Source organism: Galeopterus variegatus, unplaced genomic scaffold (genome assembly GCF_000696425.1).
Source record: "Galeopterus variegatus unplaced genomic scaffold, G_variegatus-3.0.2 Scaffold279, whole genome shotgun sequence".
Classification (NCBI taxonomy): Eukaryota; Metazoa; Chordata; class Mammalia; order Dermoptera; family Cynocephalidae; genus Galeopterus; species Galeopterus variegatus.
The window spans coordinates 376879-403000 of NW_007726390.1; the positions used below are offsets into that span (position 1 = coordinate 376879).

Here is a 26122-nt window from a genome sequence, read left to right on the forward strand (position 1 = left end):
ATAGGATCTGAACCCGCGGCGGGAGCGTCGCTGCGCTCCCAGCGCTGCATTCTCCCGAGTGCGCCACGGGGTTGGCCCTAATATCTATAATTTTAAAGCTTGATGAGACCTTAAAGATAATTGACTTGGGAAACAGTACTAAATAGTGGTTAGAAGCATGGGGTTTGGAATCATGAGAGCCCAAGCTATAAATCCCATCTCTGCTAATGAATTGACCTCTGTGGCTCAATTTCCTCATGTGAAAACAGGGAGAAAACTACCTAGTCACTGACTGGTTGTGAGAACTATATAATACTGCATATTTAATATGTTTGACATAGTGCCCGGGACACACAGCAAGTACTTAGTCAACAGTGCTTATATACATTGACTACAATCTTTATTCTATAGAGGGAACTACTAAGACTTAGTTAAATTACTAAATACTTCAATATCACTGAACTACTTACTAGCAGTACCAGAGCCAAATCTCTAGACTACTCCCTGCCTCTCTCAGTAATTTTTCTACTACAACCATAATTAATTTATATAATTCACAGAATCTAATTAACCTTTAACCACTTTGAAATTCTCCTAAAGTTAGAAGTGGCAACTCCCCATGATATCTTAAAATATTCTGTACTGCTTTTGGCTCTACACTTAAAGCAATTTAACATGACAATTCTAGAAATTACCAAATAATAAATTTTTATTTGCAAGTGATTATAGGTTACAGAGAGTTTATAGATTGCATCTTATTTTACTAGCTAGAATGTAAAGATCCAAGAGAGCAAGGATGTTTGTTTAACTGCTTCATATTAAGTATGTGTAATATAAGTAACAGAGTTTATATTAAGTAGGATTTATATTAAGTATGTGTTACAGTTAAGTTATTCAATAATTATCTGTTCAATAAATGAACAAACAAATCATGTTGGCATGAGGAATAACCTTGAATTTTCTATGTCACCTTCAGCTTATAATCATATATATTTAATTCCCACCTTCTGCATTAAATAGTTCAGAACATCAATACTAATTCATGAAAGAAATCAAAGACTAATTTATATGTGTTATAAACTGAAGTTTGTTTCTCTCCCAAATTCATATGTTGAAACCTTTACCCCAGAATATGATAGTATTAGGAGGCTGGGGCCTTTGAGAGGTACTAGTTTTAGTTGAGGTCACAAAGGTGGAACCCCCATAGTGGAANTACAGAGAGTTTATAGATTGCATCTTATTTTACTAGCTAGAATGTAAAGATCCAAGAGAGCGAGGATGTTTGTTTAACTGCTTCATATTAAGTATGTGTAATATAAGTAACACAGTTTTAATTAAGTAGGATTTATATTAAGTATGTGTTACAGTTAAGTTATTCAATAATTATCTGTTCAATAAATGAACAAACAAATCATGTTGGCATGAGGAATAACCTTGAATTTTCTGTCACCTTCAGCTTATAATCATATATATTTAATTCCCACCTTCTGCATTAAATAGTTCAGAACATCAATACTAATTCATGAAAGTAATCAAAGACTAATTTATATGTGTTATAAACTGAAGTTTGTTTCTCTCCCAAATTCATATGTTGAAACCTTTACCCCAGAATGTGATAGTATTAGGAGGCCGGGGCCTTTGAGAGGTACTAGTTTTAGTTGAGGTCACAAAGGTGGAACCCCCATAGTGGAATTGGTACCCTTATAAGAATAAGAGACAAGAACTTGCTCTCCTGGCCAGGTGAGTGTACATCAAGAAGGCAGGGGTCTGCAAGCCAGGAAGAGAGCTTACACCAGAACTGCGTCATGCTGGTACCATAATCTTGAATTTCCCAGCCTCCAGAACTGTGAGAAATACATGCCTATTGTTTAAGCCACCCAGCCTGCGGATTTTGTTCTAAAATCAGCCCAAGTTGACTAAGATAATATGGTTCTCAAAAGTTTTAAATGTTAATTTTTGTAGCAAATATGCTTATGTCGGCATAGATTAGAGTTCAATTATTTTTGTATTTTCTGAGTATATCCCAAGTTAGGGAAGGGAGGTAAATATTTGCTAGGATTAATAATCAATGTTCTATATTCACATTTATGCTAACCTTCATTTACACTTGATGATCTATGATGGAGTTTTCGTATCTACTTTATTAATGTGAAAAACCACAAGACGACATATATTTTATGGATAAAAACCTGTTTTAACAATTTTAAAGTTTATCTCCATTATTATTTTTGTTTTTGGATGATGGTATGAAAAGAGATATAGGGTGTATAACAGTGACTCAGGGTAGGAAATATAAAATATTGCTATAGAAGTTTTTCTTCAGTCTAGTAAAATTAATGTGATAAATATCATAAGTACATTTATAAAGTGCAATGAGAATAAAAAAGCAAATTTTCTAAAACCAATTTGAAGGCCAGTATTTGGAGAATACTAAATTATTTGGGCAATAACTTTGTTTATATTTGTCTTTTACAAAGTAATTCATGGCTACATCTATAGTTACCTGTTCTATCTTTTCCCTAGCATTTATTTTTACCAACTCCCCATCTTCCCAACCTAGCTGTAGGCCATCAAAATGACTAAGAGTTACTCTTAGTCATGACTTAATAGTCAAAAAAATCTTCCAGTCTGAAGATGAATAACTCTTTTACAAACTCCCTATCACCTAAAGTTCATAAACATATCAGATTATATCACGGAGCTATCACACCCAACTTAAGTATACTGAGTTCTAAACAGGCAAGGTGTTGGGGAAGACATTTGTGATACAATGTTTCACATTACAACTCAAAGAGAATTAGTAATATTGTCATAATTCATAGAGCTGAATCCTCCAGGAAGTGGCAAGAACAATGCCATATATATCAAAATGAGATCTACCCATTTTAACTGTGTAACTGAATAAGTCCATTATAGTTTGACTTTGACTATATAGGATATCTATGTAGTACAATGCTGTCCAACCTGGAGCACCCAGACCCCTAACGTCTGGAAAAACAGAAGAAGAAAACAAATAAGAACAATCACTTTCTTTTTTTTTTTTCCTTTTTGTCTTTTTTCATGACTGGCAACGGATCGCAACCCTCAGTGTCGCGCCCGTACCGGCCCGGGACCGGCAACGGGATCGCAACCCTCGGTGTTGCTCCCTGCACCTCACTCAGCCAGTGAGCGGGAACCGGTCTGTATGTGGGATCCGAACCCTCGGCGGGAGTGCCGCCGCGCTTCCCAAGTGGCGCACTGTAGCAGTGCGCCACTGGGCCGGCCCCAGAACAATCACTTTCAATTAAGAAACAAATATACTCTTACCCTTGATAAGGAAAGGTTAACTAAAATGTTAGATTTCCTTATTTTGGGCTTTAATTGCATCTCATATTGTTAGCAATTACAGATGTCTAATATTTTAGAGGGTAAATAAGTTATTAAAGGTCAATTGGTAAATCTTTCAAACATATGAATTCCATGAGAAAAATAAAATATAAAATGCATTTGTGATTTGTGGTGAAATTTGAAATTTGTGGTGAAAACTTGAGAACCACTGACCCAGTAAAATTCGGAAAGAGGTACGTATTCCAGAGTGACAATTACTGTTAACATATAGTATTTGGGGATGCCCCCTAAAATAAGACTCTTATTACTAAAAACTTAACAGGGAAAAGATGGTTAATAAAGTTTCTTGGTGAACCTAATCTAAAGTTCATACCTTGCTTTTCATAGCAGAAGAATATGGGCCTAAGAACAATCCAGGTAAAATTTCCTGGGGGAGGAAAGAAAATTGAGGTATTTACCATCAGCAATTGTACAACATATTTTTAAAAAGTAAATTTTCATTAAGAAAGGTAACAGATTTTTAGGAAGGGTTACCTAGGAATGAGACATTGCTTGATCCTGGGGCTAGCAGAGTTGACTATAAATGGCAAGAAATGCAAAGGAAAACCAACTCCTGTAAGGGTTATCTATCATTTTAATTCATTGCAAACTGGAAGTACTCAACTCATCCAGTCTTCTGGATAACATACTTATGAAAGTAAGATTGGAATCAGACACAAAATGAACAACTATTTAAAAGTCTGATCTGCTTCACAGTCAACTCTCCTGAACCTATCTAAAATAGACAAAAAGAGAAAGCAAAATGCTTTCAAAAGGAATACAAATATAGTATCCTATTTTTCAGATGACAGAAAAGAAAGTGATTCCTTAAACACATACATATATCACTGTTTCTGGTTCCAATCTAAGGAAGAAAGGTAATAATTCATTTCTCATCTTTTTAAGATTCAAGATTAACCTTAAATATTTAAAATACTTAGTGATGAACCTATGGATCATGAATCAGGAGGCCTCAAATCCTTTGTGAAATTAGGTTATTATTTAATAATGATACTAATATGGGTTGGCTTGAACAAACAAAAGGCTGTCATACCTGCATCTCTCGTCTCATAGGGTAGGTCCACTCCTTAAAAATGAAGGAAAACACAAGAATAAAAGTAAATAACATTATAAAATATGTCACTCAGTTAAAGGCTGAAGATGTGGGATTTTAAAAATTACATTGTATATTAAGAACATTTTATGAAATAGCAGATCCGGTTAGCTTCACAAATACCTGAAAATTTAAGTGACACTAAAGTATTCTTCAAATAATTGGGCTTCCAGCATTATGACTATGTTACTTCACACAATGGATAAAATAGCTAATTAACCTTAAGATTATATATTCCAGAAGATTCTCCCAAAAACAGATCCTCTAAATCAGAGATATCAAATAGATTTTCTGTCATTCATGCCAACTCTAATCAAGTGGCAGTAGATGCCTAAAACTTTGTGTGGAGCAAGACTCAGGAAGATCAAGGAGCAATATCTGCAGTGGATGAAAGAACAGTATGTGTTATGTATTTGTCATCCCTAATCTAAAATGCCGGACGCTTATTAGAGAGCCTTTCCTTTATCTCACTTGTTTAAGATTCTGTCTAGTTCAGTTCTCTTTACAGATACATTTCACAAAAGATAAAGTTCATTTTGTCTTTTGAATGCAGACCAACATAAAGAAGTTGAAAAAGAATGCAAAATGCCAATAGCAAAAGATGATATAATGTAGTTATGGTGAATTGATATAAGAATCAAATATAGTACAGATAGTCCTCATTTGCTAATTACTGCTTTCCAAAAGTTTCTAAGTTGGTTACCTAATACAACTCTTCTCAGTCAATACCCCCACTCTTCAGAAGTGACCACTGACTTCTATCACTATAGATTAATCTTGCCTATTCTTAAACTTCATATAAAGCAGTACTATTTTAACTTCATATAAAGCAGTACTTCATACAGCAGTACTATTTTATGTCTGGTTTCTTTCACTTAATCTAATGTCTGTGAGATTCANTACAGAGAGTTTATAGATTGCATCTTATTTTACTAGCTAGAATGTAAAGATCCAAGAGAGCAAGGATGTTTGTTTAACTGCTTCATATTAAGTATGTGTAATATAAGTAACAGAGTTTATATTAAGTAGGATTTATATTAAGTATGTGTTACAGTTAAGTTATTCAATAATTATCTGTTCAATGGAGCTATCACACCCAACTTAAGTATACTGAGTTCTAAACAGGCAAGGGGTTGGGGAAGACATTTGTGATACAATGTTTCACATTACAACTCAAAGAGAATTAGTAATATTATGTCACCTTCAGCTTATAATCATATATATTTAATTCCCACCTTCTGCATTAAATAGTTCAGAACATCAATACTAATTCATGAAAGAAATCAAAGACTAATTTATATGTGTTATAAACTGAAGTTTGTTTCTCTCCCAAATTCATATGTTGAAACCTTTACCCCAGAATATGATAGTATTAGGAGGCTGGGGCCTTTGAGAGGTACTAGTTTTAGTTGAGGTCACAAAGGTGGAACCCCCATAGTGGAATTGGTACCCTTATAAGAATAAGAGACAAGAACTTGCTCTCCTGGCCAGGTGAGTGTACATCAAGAAGGCAGGGGTCTGCAAGCCAGGAAGAGAGCTTACACCAGAACTGCGTCATGCTGGTACCATAATCTTGAATTTCCCAGCCTCCAGAACTGTGAGAAATACATGCCTATTGTTTAAGCCACCCAGCCTGCGGATTTTGTTCTAAAATCAGCCCAAGTTGACTAAGATAATATGGTTCTCAAAAGTTTTAAATGTTAATTTTTGTAGCAAATATGCTTATGTCGGCATAGATTAGAGTTCAATTATTTTTGTATTTTCTGAGTATATCCCAAGTTAGGGAAGGGAGGTAAATATTTGCTAGGATTAATAATCAATGTTCTATATTCACATTTATGCTAACCTTCATTTACACTTGATGATCTATGATGGAGTTTTCGTATCTACTTTATTAATGTGAAAAACCACAAGACGACATATATTTTATGGATAAAAACCTGTTTTAACAATTTTAAAGTTTATCTCCATTATTATTTTTGTTTTTGGATGATGGTATGAAAAGAGATATAGGGTGTATAACAGTGACTCAGGGTAGGAAATATAAAATATTGCTATAGAAGTTTTTCTTCAGTCTAGTAAAATTAATGTGATAATATCATAAGTACATTTATAAAGTGCAATGAGAATAAAAAAGCAAATTTTCTAAAACCAATTTGAAGGCCAGTATTTGGAGAATACTAAATTATTTGGGCAATAACTTTGTTTATATTTGTCTTTTACAAAGTAATTCATGGCTACATCTATAGTTACCTGTTCTATCTTTTCCCTAGCATTTATTTTTACCAACTCCCCATCTTCCCAACCTAGCTGTAGGCCATCAAAATGACTAAGAGTTACTCTTAGTCATGACTTAATAGTCAAAAAAATCTTCCAGTCTGAAGATGAATAACTCTTTTACAAACTCCCTATCACCTATCAATTAAGAAACAAATATACTCTTACCCTTGATAAGGAAAGGTTAACTAAAATGTTAGATTTCCTTATTTTGGGCTTTAATTGCATCTCATATTGTTAGCAATTACAGATGTCTAATATTTTAGAGGGTAAATAAGTTATTAAAGGTCAATTGGTAAATCTTTCAAACATATGAATTCCATGAGAAAAATAAAATATAAAATGCATTTGTGATTTGTGGTGAAATTTGAAATTTGTGGTGAAAACTTGAGAACCACTGACCCAGTAAAATTCGGAAAGAGGTACGTATTCCAGAGTGACAATTACTGTTAACATATAGTATTTGGGGATGCCCCCTAAAATAAGACTCTTATTACTAAAAACTTAACAGGGAAAAGATGGTTAATAAAGTTTCTTGGTGAACCTAATCTAAAGTTCATACCTTGCTTTTCATAGCAGAAGAATATGGGCCTAAGAACAATCCAGGTAAAATTTCCTGGGGGAGGAAAGAAAATTGAGGTATTTACCATCAGCAATTGTACAACATATTTTTAAAAAGTAAATTTTCATTAAGAAAGGTAACAGATTTTTAGGAAGGGTTACCTAGGAATGAGACATTGCTTGATCCTGGGGCTAGCAGAGTTGACTATAAATGGCAAGAAATGCAAAGGAAAACCAACTCCTGTAAGGGTTATCTATCATTTTAATTCATTGCAAACTGGAAGTACTCAACTCATCCAGTCTTCTGGATAACATACTTATGAAAGTAAGATTGGAATCAGACACAAAATGAACAACTATTTAAAAGTCTGATCTGCTTCACAGTCAACTCTCCTGAACCTATCTAAAATAGACAAAAAGAGAAAGCAAAATGCTTTCAAAAGGAATACAAATATAGTATCCTATTTTTCAGATGACAGAAAAGAAAGTGATTCCTTAAACACATACATATATCACTGTTTCTGGTTCCAATCTAAGGAAGAAAGGTAATAATTCATTTCTCATCTTTTTAAGATTCAAGATTAACCTTAAATATTTAAAATACTTAGTGATGAACCTATGGATCATGAATCAGGAGGCCTCAAATCCTTTGTGAAATTAGGTTATTATTTAATAATGATACTAATATGGGTTGGCTTGAACAAACAAAAGGCTGTCATACCTGCATCTCTCGTCTCATAGGGTAGGTCCACTCCTTAAAAATGAAGGAAAACACAAGAATAAAAGTAAATAACATTATAAAATATGTCACTCAGTTAAAGGCTGAAGATGTGGGATTTTAAAAATTACATTGTATATTAAGAACATTTTATGAAATAGCAGATCCGGTTAGCTTCACAAATACCTGAAAATTTAAGTGACACTAAAGTATTCTTCAAATAATTGGGCTTCCAGCATTATGACTATGTTACTTCACACAATGGATAAAATAGCTAATTAACCTTAAGATTATATATTCCAGAAGATTCTCCCAAAAACAGATCCTCTAAATCAGAGATATCAAATAGATTTTCTGTCATTCATGCCAACTCTAATCAAGTGGCAGTAGATGCCTAAAACTTTGTGTGGAGCAAGACTCAGGAAGATCAAGGAGCAATATCTGCAGTGGATGAAAGAACAGTATGTGTTATGTATTTGTCATCCCTAATCTAAAATGCCGGACGCTTATTAGAGAGCCTTTCCTTTATCTCACTTGTTTAAGATTCTGTCTAGTTCAGTTCTCTTTACAGATACATTTCACAAAAGATAAAGTTCATTTTGTCTTTTGAATGCAGACCAACATAAAGAAGTTGAAAAAGAATGCAAAATGCCAATAGCAAAAGATGATATAATGTAGTTATGGTGAATTGATATAAGAATCAAATATAGTACAGATAGTCCTCATTTGCTAATTACTGCTTTCCAAAAGTTTCTAAGTTGGTTACCTAATACAACTCTTCTCAGTCAATACCCCCACTCTTCAGAAGTGACCACTGACTTCTATCACTATAGATTAATCTTGCCTATTCTTAAACTTCATATAAAGCAGTACTATTTTAACTTCATATAAAGCATGGAATCATACAGCAGTACTATTTTATGTCTGGTTTCTTTCACTTAATCTAATGTCTGTGAGATTCAGCAGTACTATTTTAACTTCATATAAAGCAGTACTTCATACAGCAGTACTATTTTATGTCTGGTTTCTTTCACTTAATCTAATGTCTGTGAGATTCATCCATGTTGTTGCACGTGTCAGTAGTTTGTTCCTTTTTAGTGTTGTACAGTATACTATTATATGAGTATTCGATAATTTCCTCATTCTCCTGTTGGTAGAAATATAAGCAATTTCCAGTTTTTGGCAATTATAAAGGTTCCATGAAAATTCTTTTACATGTCCTTTGGTGAACATATGCACTCATTTCTCTTGTGTGTGTGTGTGTGTGTGTATAGCAATGGAATTGGTGGATAACAGGTGTTAAATGAAATTTATGGAAGGCCATTGTTTTGGACTGAGCTGCTGCACTAGGTCCAACAGGCCAGACTAAGCCAGAATGTAGTGACTAGTGTTCAGTGCCATGCAATAAAACTAAACTTTGAAATAGGCTAGTTTTCCAAAAAACAAAACAACAAAAAAACAAACAAAAAACCCCTAGGAGATTCACAGCCACCAAACAGAAGGGGTCCAGTTTACCTGAGATGGCATGATAAGGAAATCTCCTCTACTATAACTGTGAAATGACCAATCTACTTTTTGCTCCGTTTCTGCTTTCTTCAGCCCCCCCCCCCTTTTTTTTTGCCTATAGAGCCAAACTCCCCTGCTCAACCCACTGGAGAACCTTTTCTAAGTCTCTAGGTGAGACACTGCCGAATTTATGAATAAAGGCCAATCTTTAAGCTAAATTTGTTGTAATTTTGTCTTTTGACACAATAGGCCTATGTTTAACTTTTTACTAGAGACACTGCCAAAAGTTTTCCAAAACCATTTTACACTCCCACCAGCAATGTATGGGAATTCTCGTTGTTCTACATCTTCACCATGGCCTTATTTAAAGTGGTAATGAACATCTAAACCATAAGACAAAGAGTAGGATCTACCCAAAGAGGGAAGGAAGTCAGATCAACATAAAAAAGCTGGGACCCCAAAGGCAACACCTTCAGTGAAAGATTAACTAGTGAATTTAAAAAACCTCATCACACCCCATAGAAGTGACTACTTTTGCCTTCCTTAGCTTTGGTATTGGGTAGAAGGTGGTTGGTGGTAGTGTTAGAGTGGGGTCTTCCTAACCACCATCTGGCCTTCACTCAAGTTTGGGATTATAATTCAATTACCTTTGTGAGGGAGGCCAAGTGAAAATTTAATGTAAAGTGGTCCTAGGCAGATAGTGCCCCTGGGTTCCTGGGAGAAGCAAATGGAAATTCTCTCTGGAGGAACACACCCTAAGCCTAGATCAGAAATAATTCACACAGATAAAGTTCTACTGAGTTCACAATCAAAAACTGATTAAAGAAAAAAAAGGAAATGAGCCACCAGAGGAAGCAGAAACTGAATCATACCTACACAGACTGCAGATACTACAAGCAATAATAAAAAATATAAAACATTCCACATATTTTTAAAGAAGTGAGAGTATCAGCACATGACTAATAATTAAACTGATTTTTTAAAAGAGTCAAACAGAATATGTAGAAATAAAAAGTATAATTAAAATTAAAAATCAGCAGGTAAGTTAAACAGAAAATAGGACACAGATAAAGCATCCGTGAACCAGAAAATCAGAGCTGAAGAAATCATCTAAATTCAGAGTTGGAAAATATGAGCAGTTAGTAGCTGCATAAGATAGTTATTAATAAAAAGGTCTACATCCATAGAACCTAAGTTCCAAATGAAGGAAGAGAAAATAAGAGAGAGATAATATTACCAAAGATAAAAGAATTTTCCCAAACTAGTTAAAGACATCAAAAGCCTCAGATTTAGGTATCCCAATAAATCCCAAGCAGGATAAGGGAAAGAAAATACAGGTAACCAGTGTAAAAGCAGCACACCAAACACAAAAAGAATTTCTTTTTCCAGACAAAAAGCAAACAGAACAATGGAAAAGAACAGAATGAGGCAATTCAATGGAGAAAGAAGTCTTTTCAACAAGTGGTCCTAGAACAACTGGACAAGTGTCTAGAAAATAAAATGAACTTTGATCCTGACACCACATCACACACATAAATTCCATATAGTCATACGCTCACATGCACACACATGCATACACAAATATACAAACATAAATGCAAAATGATAAAATTTCTAGAAGAAAACATAGAAGAGTATCTTTGCAACCTTAGGAAAAGCAAAGATTTCTCAGAGAGGACACAAAAGGTGAAACAAAGTGTAAAGGAAAAAAATTGATATATTAGATTTCATCAAAATTAAAAACTTCTGCTCAACAAAAGACACTGCTATGAAAATAAATAAGCAAGCCATACTGAAAGAAAACATTTGTAAGACACATATCCAACAAAAGACTTGTATCTTAAATATACAAATAATTCCTTCAAGTCAATAATAAAATAACCCAATTTTTAAAAATGGTTAAAAAAAGACACTGCTATGAAAATAAATAAGCAAGCCATACTGAAAGAAAACATTTGTAAGACACATATCCAACAAAAGACTTGTATCTAAAATATACAAATAATTCCTTCAAGTCAATAATAAAATAACCCAATTTTTAAAAATGGTTAAAAATTGAACAGATATCTTCTCACAATAGAAGATACATAAACAGCCAATTAGCACATGAAAAGGTGATCAACATCATTAGTCATTAGAGAAATGCAAATTAAAACCACAAGAAGATATCATTACATACACATAAGACCATGGTTAAAGTTACAAAGACTGACACCATCAAATAGTGATGATGTGGAACAACTGAGACTTTCATACATCGCTGATGAGAATGTAAAATGAGATGTTAAACATAAACCTACCCTATTCTAGTAATTCTACTCCTAAAATCTGCAAAAAAGAAATGTAAACATGTGCCCACAAAAAGATCTACATATGAATATTTATAGAAGTTTTATTCATCATAGCCTCAAATAACCCAAATGTCTATCCATGGCATATTCATACAACAGAATAGTAGTCAGCAATAAATAAGTACTAACTACTTGTAAACACAACAGCACAGATGAATTTCATACATTATGTTTAGTGAAACAAAGAAGCCATGAAAAAGAATCCATTTTGCATGATTCCATTTATGTGACGTCTCAAGAACAGACAAAACTAATCTATGGTGATAGAATCAGATTAGCAGCTGCCTGTTGTGGGGTGGGGTAGGGAATGCTTGGAAAGGGCTATAACGTTCTATGTTGATGAAAATGCTCTTATATCTTGATAGTGGTGGTAGTTACACTAGGGTATACTTATCAAAAGTCATTGAACTGCACACTTAATATCTGTGCATTACACTCTAGGTAAGTTTTACTTCTATTAAAAACAGAGAGATCATTCAGACAAAAAAATGACAGACTACACACAAAGGAGAAAGACAATTAGACTGACCCTGACTTCTCAGTTGCAAGAATGGAAGCCAAAAGACAGTAATAACTCCTTCAAAGAGGCAAGATAAAATAAGTGTTAATCAAGAATAAATGCTCAGAAAAATCATCTTTCAAGAACCAGAGTGAAATAAAAGACAATTCCATACAAGAACAGAGTTTACTACCACCAGCAGACCCTTATTAAAGGAATTTAAAAGATGTTCTTTGAAGAAAACGTCTCTATTTTATATTTCTATTTTGGTCACCGAGAGCCTAAGTTCTGATTTCGAATCTAGGTACTCTGAATTCAGAGTTCATTCTCTTAATCACTACACTATAAAGCCCTTCAATGTAAGAAGGAACTTTATGGCAAACATATAGTCATACTTAAACACTGACTGCATAAAATAATGATTAATTTATGTAGATTAACAACGGAAATAAAGCACATAATTACCAAGCCAGTAGAGAGGGAAATTTCATCAAACTGAATGTTTACCCGCTTCTTTAACCTATCAATACGTATGGTAATCTTTCTATTTATTTATTTATGACAGCTGAGATTTTTTTGTTTATTTTTGGCAGCTGTTATACAGAAAATTTTTGAAGAATTTAGGGAAAAGACTCTTTTTAGTTATGGTACTCCTAACTTTGAGCACAGTGTCTGACATAGAATAAGCACATGACAGATGTGCATTTCAGAGATCTATGGCACTAGATTCTATGGATCTCTCTCTCTCTTTTGTTTTTTTTAGAAAGATTCTCTAGTAGTCTAAAAGCCAGCCTTATCTCCTGAAGCAACTTTTCAGAGCCAGCAACTACAGAAATGTGTACTTTAGTTTACCTAAGTTCAGAGTGATGAAAAAAAACAAAAACAAAAACAGGGCACCACATATAGAAGAATGGCATATGCTCATGTTCTAGGGAATACTTGTGTAGGGGAAGAAAGACTTTCCCGTCTACCCTCTGAGGATTTGATTACTGAGTCTATGAAATAAACTGACGACAGGCAGATTAACAGGAGAAAAGGTATACTAATTTATTACATGCATGGGGGTATCACAGAAAAGTGCATATCCAAAAAACCAGTGAGATTTAGTTGTTTATATGCCGTCTTCATAGGGGAGAGAGGACGGGGGATGTGGGCAACTTTGGGGAGAGTAAATAATTTGGGGGAAAGATGAATGTGCCCTTAGAAGAATAGATGAAAGTTTGTGACATAGTTTGTTGGGTGTGATGCGGATTTCTACTCTCCTCTCCTGTGCTAAGTGTTAATCTTCCTTGGTTAATGAAACTCCCTGGGAGGTGACTGATGACAACTGAGTTCCTTTTGGATCTGTTTTTAGGCAGGTAAGGAGAGTTCAGAGAAAGGCTCTCCCTGCATTTGCTGTTGTTCAAGTGCCTTCTGCTCAAAGTAATCAATATACCAAAGTGGCACATTTTGTGGTGGCATTTCCTGAACTCCTTCACTTGGCATATTATGCCAGAAGGCACTCAAAGCCACAGAAAAAACATTCTTTTTGGAGTGTCAATTTTACCAAAAAATTTTGGGGCGGGGGGGGGAAGTACTTTCACTGGCTAATAATTTAAGTCATTTTTATATTAAAACAAACCTGAACATATGAGGCAGAATGCAAAATTTACCTAAATTTGAAAGCAAAACAAGACGCTTCAAAGAAATTTGAGCTTCCCATAAGGGTGTATGCAATAGAACATGAAGGACTGTCTCTATATTTATATAAGAAAAATATAGGAGTGAAAAGCAAGTTATATAGCAGGACAGACTGGAAAATTAATCCTTTCCACAGGACAGATAAGCATGCAGCCTTCTTTAGAGAGCACCAGGACTTGCTGATTTAGTGACTTTTGCTTTAGGGAGCCCTCAGGATCTTCTAGGTTTCCTTTGAAACCTAGAAAGCTTTCTCTCACAGAAAATTTTATTCAGAACTATTCTTGGTGCTATCATCAGATCTTGACCACAGAGTCTACTCTCTTTGTTGCCCTATCCTGGTTGCCTTGTCTACTGATCCTAACACCTTTAGCATATTAGATCAAGACTTTAAGGCATTCATGCTCACAGTCTTGCTCCACCAGACATCCATCTGTCTGAACATGTCTCTAACAACTAAGTCTTGCCCATTTCACATTCGTTCTTAATCTCAGCCTGCCCATGCTGCTCCTAAAATCCATCACTTCAGAGACTGTAGTATTAATGGGGCAGACTGCCAATGATCTATTATAAGTTACTACTGTTGTCAATTAGTAGAAACAATTTCCCAAACTTAATACTCCTAATGTGAAACACACCATGCTTCTGATAGAAATTAATTCACAAGTGATAATCCTTCAATCATCAACATAAGCTTGTAGGCACTGTACATTAAAATATCCTTTAGGATTTCTTCTTCCTTCTCATACAAACGCAGAGTTAAATGATTTATAAAATTGCATTTGGAGGAAATAAAAAGTTATCAAAATGTTCAAAGACCCTCAAATAAATGCACCAATGAAGGATACCATCAGATAAAATAAAAACTTAATTGTTATCATCAAATGGATCAGACAGATTGAAACATGTAACTTTATGAAATACCAAGATAGAATAGAAATTTTACATAGGTTGGGGGGAGCCGTTTGGGGAGGAAATCATCAGAGTGGTACACCTGAGCTGGGACATTTCACAAAACAGAAAAATCTATATTACAGTTTCTCTCCTCCAAAAAAAGGTAGACCCCCTCCAGAATAATCATTTTCCTTTAGTTCCCACATCTAGCTCAATCTTTGCTTAAACCAAAGGACAAAAGGAAATTTTCACTCAAATAAAATTGAGGGGGGGGGCAGGGAATGAAGAGGCAGAAGAGCATTCAAGTAAGATGCTTCTAAATCAGTAATTTTTGACCCTGGCTGCACATTAGAATAGTCTGGTTCCATCCAATGCCAGGCTCCATTCAGACCAATTAAATCAGAATCACTGAGGGTAGGTCCCAGGCGTAGGTATTTTTAAAAAGCTTCTTGGGTGATTCTACTTCACAATCGGGTTAAAAAGCACCATTCTAAATAAGGGAGCTAGAAGTGAGAGTCAGAGATATTAAGTAATTCTTATCTTTGAGTCTATACTATGGAAATCAAAAAAGAAAGGAAAATGTAAGGGTACTATTTAAGTTGCTAAACTGCAATTGAAATAAATTATACTTCACTTCTATCTGAAGAGAAGACAAGACATTAATTTTTGAATTATAAAACCAATAGCCCCAAGGGTTCATATCCCTGTACTGGCCAGCTGCCAAAAAAAAGAAAAAAAGAAATAAAAACAATAGTCCTAGCTATACAAATGTGTTTAAAAAATTGGTACTAAAACTGATCTTTTTTCTTCCTCACATCTAAAACACTACTGGAATCTTGCCACAAGTAAGACTCTACTATCAAAACCAATCAAGATTCTTTCATTAATTACACAAACATTTGTTAACTTTATGGTATATACCAGACACTGTATCAAGTGAAAGAAACAGTGGCAAATACGATAGGAACTATGGGTGAATAAGCTCCCATATGAAAGGTTCAGTCTATCATGGAAAATAGACAATGACCAAATTGTAAGTATGATAACAGTTATAAAGGTAGGTATAAAATACCAAGTGCTACAGTGCCTGGGGGACTGAACTAGTCTGGAGGATTAGGAGACGGGTAGAAGGAGTTGGAAAAATCAGGGAAAGGGGCCAGCCCGGTGGCGCACTGCTACAGTGCGTTGCTTGGGAAGCGCGGCGGCGCTCCTGCCGAGGGTTCGGATCCCACATACAGACCGGTTCCCGCTCACTGGCTGAGCGAGGTGTGGGTGCAGCACCAAGGCTTGCGATCCCGTTGCCGGTCCCGGTCCGGTGCGGGCGTGACACTGAGGGTTGCGATCCGTGGCCGGACACGAAAAAAGACAAAAAGGGAAAAAATAATAATAATAATAATGTAATAAAGTTTCATAAAAAAAAAAAAAAAAAAAAAAAAAAAAAAAAAAAGGATGATGTTAAGCCTTTGAACTTCATCCTCAAAACAATGGGAAATCATGGAAAAGTTTTAAACAAAGGAGTGACAATCTTTTTGCAAACTGACTCATGTACATTTTTGCTATCTCTGTACTATAAGAATGCTCTGACCAACATTTCAAGAAACCTGGAGGTAATAATCTTATAGAAGGGATAGAATCACTCTCTCTTGCTTCCTCTTGCCATGATCTGCTTGTACCCACCGGCTCCCTGCTGCTTTCCACCATGAGTAGGAACAGCCTGAGGCCCGCACCAGATGCAGCTGTTCCAGAATCGTTTAAATCAAATCTCCAACCAGGCATACCACCAGCACCACAGGGTCCGCACAGGGACCTGAGGTATGGAGTCGGGACCAGACCCTCCTCCCACAACCAGGCACACTGCCAGTGCCATGGGGCCCACCTGGGAGCCACCAGCAACTAAGTAAGGAGCATGCCAAAAACTTTACCTCCATGTGGGTGGCCCACCACAGCCACCACAATAACCATGGCTGCTGCAAAAGTGGCTAGATGCCACAACCTGCGTGCAGATGGTCTGCCAGCCACTGGAGTACACTGACACAAGGAGAGTCACCATCTGAGACCAAAGAAAAGAAGAGGATGTCTCTCTCTCCACAAAGCCCATTCCAGAGAGACAGAAGAAGTATCTGCTCTATAATACTGGGGGACCTGAACACACCTCGCAGCATTGGACAGATCATCTAGGCAACAAATCAACAGAGTAACCATTACTCTTTCAGAAGGAGAGAAGAAATCTAGGGTTATCAGAGGTGGGAGAGGGGAAGGAGAGGGGGATGGGGAGAGACTGGACAAGGGGCATAAAGAATAAGTACAATTTGTAACAATATATATGCAAGTAATATTGATTTGATCAACATGTCAACGTTAAACCCCAAGAATATGTATAATCAATTATGAGTCAATAAAAATTAACAAAAACCCCAAAATAAACAAACAAAAAAAGTGATAGAATCATCAAACTATCATTGCTTAATCACATTAATCATTATAAGTAGTCACTAAAATCTTTCTACTTGAATTTCATTTTTATTAAAGCAAGATTTGGATTGTAATATGGCAACGGTGCTGGCTGGTCATTCTAACCACATCAAGATTATTTGACACTATGTATCTCATTGGAAATTAGAAAATTAACACTGTTTTATTAGTCAGCTTATTATGAGTAGCTCTATGCCCCCATTTAATGGTTTATTTACATGGCCCCTATTTATAGTTCTGTCTGCCCAGAAAGCATCCTCCATCTGTGGAAATGCTCCCATGGTTTTGGTGGGAGAGCTATCAATGATAAACTTCACTCCCCTAGCCTAGGAATTAGGGATATGACCTAGTCTGGGCCCCTCATTGTATTCATTTCTTCCCAGCTACAGTGACTGATCCAAAAGGTGGGCACATGACCTAGATTGGGCCAGTCCTCTAGATTCAAACACTGAGGCAAGAAGAGAGATGCTTTTATAAACAAACTGTTTAAGGGTGTGACCCCAGAGCAGCTGATGGAGAAGACTGAGAAAGCAGAGACAAGAACTCATGAGAGGCAGAGGCAGTCCTGATGCATTATGATACCTGGGTCTAGTCAATTCCCTCAGACAGGCAGCACCACTACCTTTTTGGATGTAGTTACTTTTTCTTTATTTTCTTGCTTAAGCTAGTCTAAATTGGTCCTTATTACTTAGAACCAAGAGACCAAACACCCAGTGCTATGAAATAAGAAATGAATTGGCTTTCAGTAGACAGTATGTGCATGATTATCCACTACGCTTTAAGCATTACCTCTGTCCCTGAGGTATAACATGAAATATCTTTGGTCTTTATCCCCGCTGCTTCCAGTCACAGCCCTCCTAAAACACTTAGAATTTCCTTCGTGATAGGAGTGTCTCTTATTATTCATAATGACCCACTTCAGATCACACCTGAGTTTATGCTAATGGACGTGACTTAGGATGAGGCCGGTCACCCGAAAAACCACAAGATTAGAAGGTTGGAAGACTTTCAGCATCACCCAATGACCCCAGGAAGGGTGGATGGGAGGGAACTGGAGATTAAGCTCTACAAGAATTCTTTGATTTCATGAGCTTCTGGGTTGCTGAACATGTGATGGTAGTGTGCTCCTTCCTCCAACCTCACTTAAACTCTCTTCCTTCTAACTGTTCATCTGCATCATTTGTAATGCCCTTTAAAATAAGCTGGTAAACGTGTTTCCCGGAGTTTTGTGAGCAAACCTAGCAAATTAATCGACTCCATGGAGGGGGTAGTGGGAATAGCCAGTGGGTCAGAAGCATAAGTGGCAACCTACTACATGTGACTGATGTCTAAACTGGGGGGCAGTCTTGAGGGACTAAGACATTAACCTGTGGGATTTGACTCTAATTTCAGGTAGTGCCAAAGTTGAACTGAATTATAGGACACCCAGTAGGTTTTCTGGAGAATTGCTCAGTGTGTGGGGGAAATCCCCCACACATCTGGTAGTGTAGAGATACAGTGTGTTTTCTACAGTTCCACATAGGGAAGAAGAAAGCTCTATTCCAAGTAAGAATTTATAATTTTTACAGGGATAAGACATATTACATACACAATAAAAGATTAAATGCAAAGTCTGAGAAAGTTTTAAACTAAAACTTTTCTTAAGATTAGGAAGGGAAGAATTGAGGTGTATTAAAAACAACAGAAGGCCCTCCTGTGTCTTGTGACATTGTGTTACCTTGACAAATTACTTATTCCTGGTAAACTACAATTTCTTCACCTGAAACGTGGGAATGCTCTACATTATTTCTAAGGTTGTTTGCAGTGGGGAAATTACTGAATCATTTTGAGGACATAAAAGTATACTCACTAATATTACTGTAGTTTAAAGAAAAAAGTGTAAATTCATTTTTCCAACTAGCCTAAATATGACCTTCTTTTTTCTTAATAGTCTACTCTTAAAACATATATAGTTCTCAAGCACCACTGCCCCAAACAAGAGAGCCCTCCATACAAGAACTGTGAACCCCAAATGAACATACTCAATAAATAAAATGAATATTTGGAATAAATTAAATGAGCTCTTAAAAATAGGGCTTTACTTTTCCAGTTAGTTTAAAGATTTTTAAAACTCTAGAATTTCAGATTTCTTTCTTTCTTCATATTACTTAAGCATAACCGAGTATCCTTGTCCTGTTACTAATTTAGATTACAAAAAAATTCTAATTTAGTAGTCTGCAATACTATAACTTATTTTAAACTAGCAATAGATTGGGGGGGGGGGCAAACGTCAGGCAGAGAAGGTAAGGTAAAAAGAACCCCGAATTAGAAATCGGAAGACCAAGGTATAAAAGGTTTTTATACCTAACTTTCCTTCATAGGTTAAGATTTCAGATCCAATGAGTTGGCTTTATGACATTTTCTTCTGTTGGCCATAGCTTTGCTTAAAAACACGAAGAACTTTGGGAAACTTTTCGAAGGCACGCTTCCAAATTTCAGGCCCGGGGTCTATTCCACACGTGGGGCCATGTATTCCACAGTGAATCGTGACACCAAAGATATTCCTCAAGTTGAGATTAAAAACAACTCTACCCTCGTAGTGCTTTGGCAATAAAAGGGGAACCTAACTCCAAGTAAGTCCTAGACGCCGAGCCTAGGGGGTAAGGGACTGCTTTAGGAACTCAACCTGAGTCAGAGCCGACAGCCTAAGGGCCAGAGGCTCCGCCCAAGAGGTCCAGGGACGCCCTCACAAGACAACTGGGCTCCTGAGTAGTTGGAGGCTGCGACCGTTGGGGCCTGGGTTCGCCCCTCAGCAGGAGCCACAAGGGGAGGCCTGTGCGTGGCAGTCACCCGACAGACTTACCTCAGCGTCTTCTTTGCCCTGTGGGAGGGAAGGGAACTCCAGCTTCACGTCCTCCATGGTCCCGGCTCTCGGGCTAGTAGGTGGGGTGGGAGGTAAGTTATCCGGCCCGCCCGACCCTACGGCCGGCAGTGGCGGCGAAAGGAAGCAGGGCCGGTGGAGGAGGACTGACGGGCGGGAAGTGGGCTTACAACTAACAGACGCAGGCCAAAGGGTCCCAGCGACCCCGGCGGCGGCGGCGACAGCGGGGAAAAGGAGGGTTGAGAGGGTCGTACCCAGCCGCCATGCTGCTGGCGTCTCCCTCCCCCACGAGTCTCCGCGCCCCTCAGGCAGCCCAGAATCCGGCACAGGCACGAGACCTACAACCGTCTCCCCTCCTTCCTCCCGCCCCCTCCACCCACGCCGCCCCAGCCAATCCCAGCCCACGCTAGGTATATGCTTTCTCTGATTCTAGGGAGATACTATTATCCTTTTTGCTATTAAACATACAAGGAAACACAAGCTTCGAAGTGGAAGAAGCTGCACAAAAATTTGTACACCAAGTTTCTTGTTTCAAGTTTTTTTCTTCAAAAAACTGCCAGCACAAAAGTAAAAAGGCAAGATAGTCACTCATTAACTAAATGCAAATTACAATATATAAAAGTGAAAGGATCACATGGATATTTGATTTAGACTCCCCCCCCACACTATCACTCTATTACTTTTTATATTGTCAAATATATGTACTGTCAGCACATGGAAATAGAACTGTTCATTAATTTGTGTATTAGATGTCCACTTGAGTGCTCCACTTTCTCTATGTAAACTGTTTTCCACCTTTTAAAATTATGAAAAGGCACACAATACTGTGCTAAGTTTTTAATGTGAAAAATGATTGTATAATTAACTAGGTTGGCTGGTTCTTTAGCTTTTATGAAACAAGTTGAAAATTGTTTTTTTCTGGCAGCTGACAGGTATAGGGATCGACTTTTTTTTTTAACAGCAACTTTAATAAGGAGATAATCTCAGTAGATGCCCAATGATGATTCTCTTATTTAATTTGGCATTTTTGTGTGTATGTATGTGAAAATATATCTGGAAAGAGGGTCTAGACCATAACATTCTAAAAAGGGACCTATCACCTCACATAAACAAGGAAAATGAAGTCATATTTATTAGCAAATATTACTTTTAACCATAATCTAAAAAAAGTTATGGATGTACATGTAATTTTTCTACTATCGAATAGCCAAATCAAAGTAGGTGAAGAGTAAATACTTTCTGGAAAGAGGAATATATATAGACATACCCACACATCTATGTTATATATAACAAGATAAAGCTCATAAGCATTGAGTGTGAGTACTATTCTAAAGTAAAATTCAAAAGTCTACAGTCTAAATACAACTTCATCTGGCTTATCAAGTAAGTAGTTTACTTACTAAAGAAACTAAAGGACTATAGTAAATGTACTCTTAGAAAAGACAAAAATATATGTAGGAGAACTGAATCAAATTTTATTCAACGTTTTAGGATGAGGAAAACAAATGATATAAAATGTCATAAGAAATGCTCTCTTGCACTACTATCGTCAAACCATTTTCAGTGTTTTACAAAATGCTCACACAGCAAACACGAAAAGTTTCAATACTCTTTTGTAACTTTTGATGCAATAAGTGCAACATTAAGAGACATACAAACTTCTGTACCAATCTTAAAAGCTGAATTACTAATTTTTATGATGTTACTCATATATATTTTTATTCACACACTTTTAATATCATTGCCAATACATACATTATTTTACCTAACTTTATTTTTACATTAGGCCAATGTCTGTCATGCAGCCATCAAAAACCTTACAGTAAATTACACAGGTTTATAGTCCAATTTAGATTCTAGCTTCTTAGAATCAGCCACTTTTCTGACTGCTTTCATGAAGTCTTCCTGTACTACAAAATCATGATCAGCACGAATTGCAAACATACCTGTGGAGAATAAAACAACATGATTGCTACATAGCCATGTGATTTATATGTTCATTATAAGAAAACTAAATAATGTAATTTTATGGAGTAAAGGTGAAGGAGCCTAGATTTACTACTTCTGAGCCAGTAGTTCTAACTTGTTAAAAAACCTCTATCCTTGTTCAATTAATTTCCGTAGCTATGGTGAACATTATTTTCCAAACCAAAAACAAGCGAGACAATTATCTGAATATTTAAGATATGACTTGCATAGTCCCTGTATCTAATGATAGCTCTTAATAAAATAAAAATCAAAAACCAAAAACAAACCAAAACTATTGACAACACATATACATTTTAAGCGGTAGTTTCTTAACTCCATAGGCAATGATTCCCTGGAAGGAGGAAGCACATTTATGAAAACAAACAAGCAAACAAACAAACAAAAACACCTCCAGTAGTCTGACAGTACTTCCTTATTAATAAGCAAAGGCTTACAGAATAGGAAATTACAGAAATTACAGAAAGCCAACTTTAAAGCCCCCCAGTGGGCTTTAACAAAAATCGGAGCCACTATTCACGTACTAAAATTTACCTTATTTATATACAAATTGATATTTTTACATGACTTATATTCAAGTATCACAACTCAATTTTTTCCTTTAAATTTCTGACAAATTACTTGTCAGATACTACTTGACAAGGGGATAAAAGTTTTTTGTTTCTATTTTCTTTTTAAACATTAGTTGTATCATGGATATGGATCCCAAATTTCAAGATAATACTAATATCATGATAAACTAAGGCTGGTAAGGTATCACTATCTACTAATTAGATGAATTCTACTAATATTTCCATCGAGGATCTACTTGTATTGAATTTTCACTTACATAAAATGAGGGGGCTATAATAGAAGATTTCAAGAGTTACTTCCTATCTTTACTTTCTAGATTTCTATAAAAACAGCCTTGGAAATAGCCATTCTATGTTGTCCTAGAAATCAAGAGAATGGAAATAACTGATTTTTCAAAAGTGAAGTTTCAAAACTTGTTTGGAAAGTTACAACTAAATTTGGGTAAGTTATTTTTGTAAACCTTGTGCGTATGACTGTTTTCAAATTACTGTTTAGTGAATGTGTAAATCTGCAAAAGAGATACATTCTAATCCAAAAAGGATGATAACATCAGGACTTGAATTGAAAAGTCTACTATAATTGAATCAAGTATATTTTTATTTACAGAAAGATATGTTTAAAAAGCTTGAAGTCTAATAAAATGGAAACCAAATAAGAATTTCTGTATGTCTACAGATGTGAATGTCCGACCAAGTTCAAAAACTAAAATTTTAATACACACAGAAGCTATATCTCTTTATTGGGAACAATGAGATAAATTTTAAAAAATATGTAGGGCAAAAAACATCATAATTTGATAGCATCAGCCTTTAAGATCACAGCACTACTTTTGTTTGGATTCCAAATTCACCGAAACAATCTTGATAAAAATTTGGTCTAGTGTAGATTTTAGAAAGAGAATATCATAAATTACTCCAAACAGTTCAAGCCATATAATAGTTTACCTCTTAATATTTTTGTTTACTAAGTCTCTGTGAGCATGATTTACTGATTTGTATTGACAGTTTCCAGCCATGCAGATCTCTGATCCAGATACTGAGTCATAATATACTCATGAAGATATTCCTAGCCTCTTTAAAGAGTCTGTTGAATTTATAAGAAATGTTAAAATAAGTCTACCCATGGTATGAAAAACAAGAGGAAATCACATATTGCAATACTTAAAACAATTAATCTACAATATATGAAGTCACTAACTATAAAATCTACTTTAGAAATTTATTTTTTCAATCTTAAGATTCTGTATGTTTGTTTTTAAAATGTCCCTGGTTCATACAGAAGTACCAGCAAAAAGAGTGATTACAGCTAGGTAAAACCACTAGGAGGCTTAAAAAAAAAAAAAAGTTCAGAGGGGCCAGTCCATGGCTCACAAAGACTAGTTGACTGTAGATAGGGCTTAAAGCCACTTGGTACCAGAAATGAAAATAGTATCACACAATCCACAGAAGTTCAGAGGGGCCAGTCCATGGCTCACAAAGACTAGTTGAATGTAGATAGGGCTTAAAGCCACTTGGTACCAGAAATGAAAATAGTATCACACAATCCACAGAGAAAATTATATTTAAAAATTACAACATTTTACACAAATTGCATGATCACAGGATTCATAAATCAATCATTCAAAGCTTATTGGTCACAGACTAGTATCAGAAAACATGTTAACTGTTTTGTAGCAAATACTTCTGGTGCTGGCATAGTCGAATTCCAGCCACAGATGTGGTAGACAGTTCTGTACAGCCTCAGACTTACTTTAGGGGGCCAGTGTTCTATCACATGCCTGTCTTTCCATATTCTGTCCTAAGGCATCCAGAAATGCAAAGGAGTTAACATCCCTAAGAGCAAATCTCATCCAACAGGGGATGATTGCTGGTAAATAAATATTCCAGTCTCCCATCGTTCTGCTGGGTATTCCTGAAAGGCATTTTGTATATTTCTATGAGGTCTCGTCAAAATCTAACCCCCCTTTTGCCTACAGCAGCTACCTCAATAGTACACCCTTATTTTACCTTTCCCTCTTTCCATCTCACTTGCCCTGTTCTCTTCTGCTTCCTGGAATTAATCTGCAAAAAAAACAACATGCACCCAAATCCCTGCAAGGCCCAGGCTCTGCTTTTAGACAAACTCAAACAGTTTTAGCAAATTTAAAAAATCAACATCAGTAGTAAAACTGTACTTTAAACTCTTACCTGCTTCAGTACAGACATTTCTCAGGTCTGCTCCATTAAAGCCATCTGAAAGCTTCACAATTGCTTCATAATCTGTTTAGGAAAAAAAATACTGGAAATTAGTAAAAAAAAAAAAAAAATTAAATCTTTTCTTGACTTATGCCACATGGAAAATTTGAACTAAAGTGTTTGCTTTGAATATGATCAGCTAGGCATCACCTCTGTTAACATTCACAATATTAAGAACCCAAAACTAAGACTTCTATTAAGTAAACTAGCACTAAGCAGAAATAAACACACCTCCGAAACTTTAAAACCAGGAAATACCATCAAGACCTGAAAGCACCTTAACCTGTTTTTACACAGTGAAACGCTACGCACATGTGAACTATAAATATGTCAAGCTATGACTCTTATTATAATAATAAAATTTATTTATTTTTTTCCTTTTTGTCTTTTTTACTGACCGGTAACGGGATCGCAACCCTCGGTGTTGCGCCCATACCGGGGACTGGCAACGTGATTGCACCCCTCGGTGCTGCGCCCGCACCGCGCTCAGCCAGTGAGCGGGAACCGGTCTCCACATGGGATCCGAACCCTCGGCGGGAGCGCCGCCACACTCCCAAGCGGCACACTCTCCAGTGCGCCACCGGGCCGGCCCTAAAATTTATTTTAATCACATAGTCAAATATAAAATACATCAAAATAAGTCATCAGAGGGCTGGCCCGTGGCTCACTCGGGAGAGTGTGGTGCTGATAACACCAAGGCCACAGGTTCGGATCCTATATGTGGATGGCTGGTTCGCTCACTGGGTAAGTGTGGTGCTGACAATACCAAGTCAAGGGTTAAGATCCCCTTACCGGTCATCTTTAAAAAAAAAAAGTCATTAGACATAATTTTTTTTTTTTCGTGTCCGGCAATGGACCGCAACCCTCAGTGTCGCGCCCGTACCGGACCGGGACCGGCAACGGGATCGCAACCTTCAGTGCTGCACCTGCACCTCGCTCGGCCAGTGAGCGGGAACCGGTCTGTATGTGGGATCCGAACCTTCGGCGGGAGCGCCGCAGTGCTTCCCAAGCCGCGCACTTATCCAGTGCGCCACCGGGCCGGCCCTTTCCCTCTA

The 26122-nt window shown here is 36.4% G+C and overlaps 2 protein-coding genes across 2 annotated transcripts in view; both read right to left on the minus strand.

Annotated features, from left to right (window-relative positions):
- The window catches only part of STYX (serine/threonine/tyrosine interacting protein), a 44343-nt gene extending 23768 nt beyond the window's left edge, over positions 1-20575 (minus strand). Inside the window, exons 1-3 of the mRNA XM_008566941.1 lie at positions 20257-20575; positions 8019-8051; positions 7299-7352 (exon numbers count right to left, since the gene is read on the minus strand). Coding sequence (XP_008565163.1) covers positions 7299-7352; positions 8019-8051; positions 20257-20313 — 144 coding nt within the window. The 5' untranslated portion in view covers positions 20314-20575. The remainder of the gene's footprint in view (positions 1-7298; positions 7353-8018; positions 8052-20256) is intronic.
- A 1152-nt stretch (positions 20576-21727) lies between these two features.
- The window catches only part of PSMC6 (proteasome (prosome, macropain) 26S subunit, ATPase, 6), a 23076-nt gene continuing 18681 nt past the window's right edge, over positions 21728-26122 (minus strand). The window contains exons 13-14 of the mRNA XM_008566942.1: positions 25020-25091; positions 21728-22220 (exon numbers count right to left, since the gene is read on the minus strand). Coding sequence (XP_008565164.1) covers positions 22102-22220; positions 25020-25091 — 191 coding nt within the window. The 3' untranslated portion in view covers positions 21728-22101. The remainder of the gene's footprint in view (positions 22221-25019; positions 25092-26122) is intronic.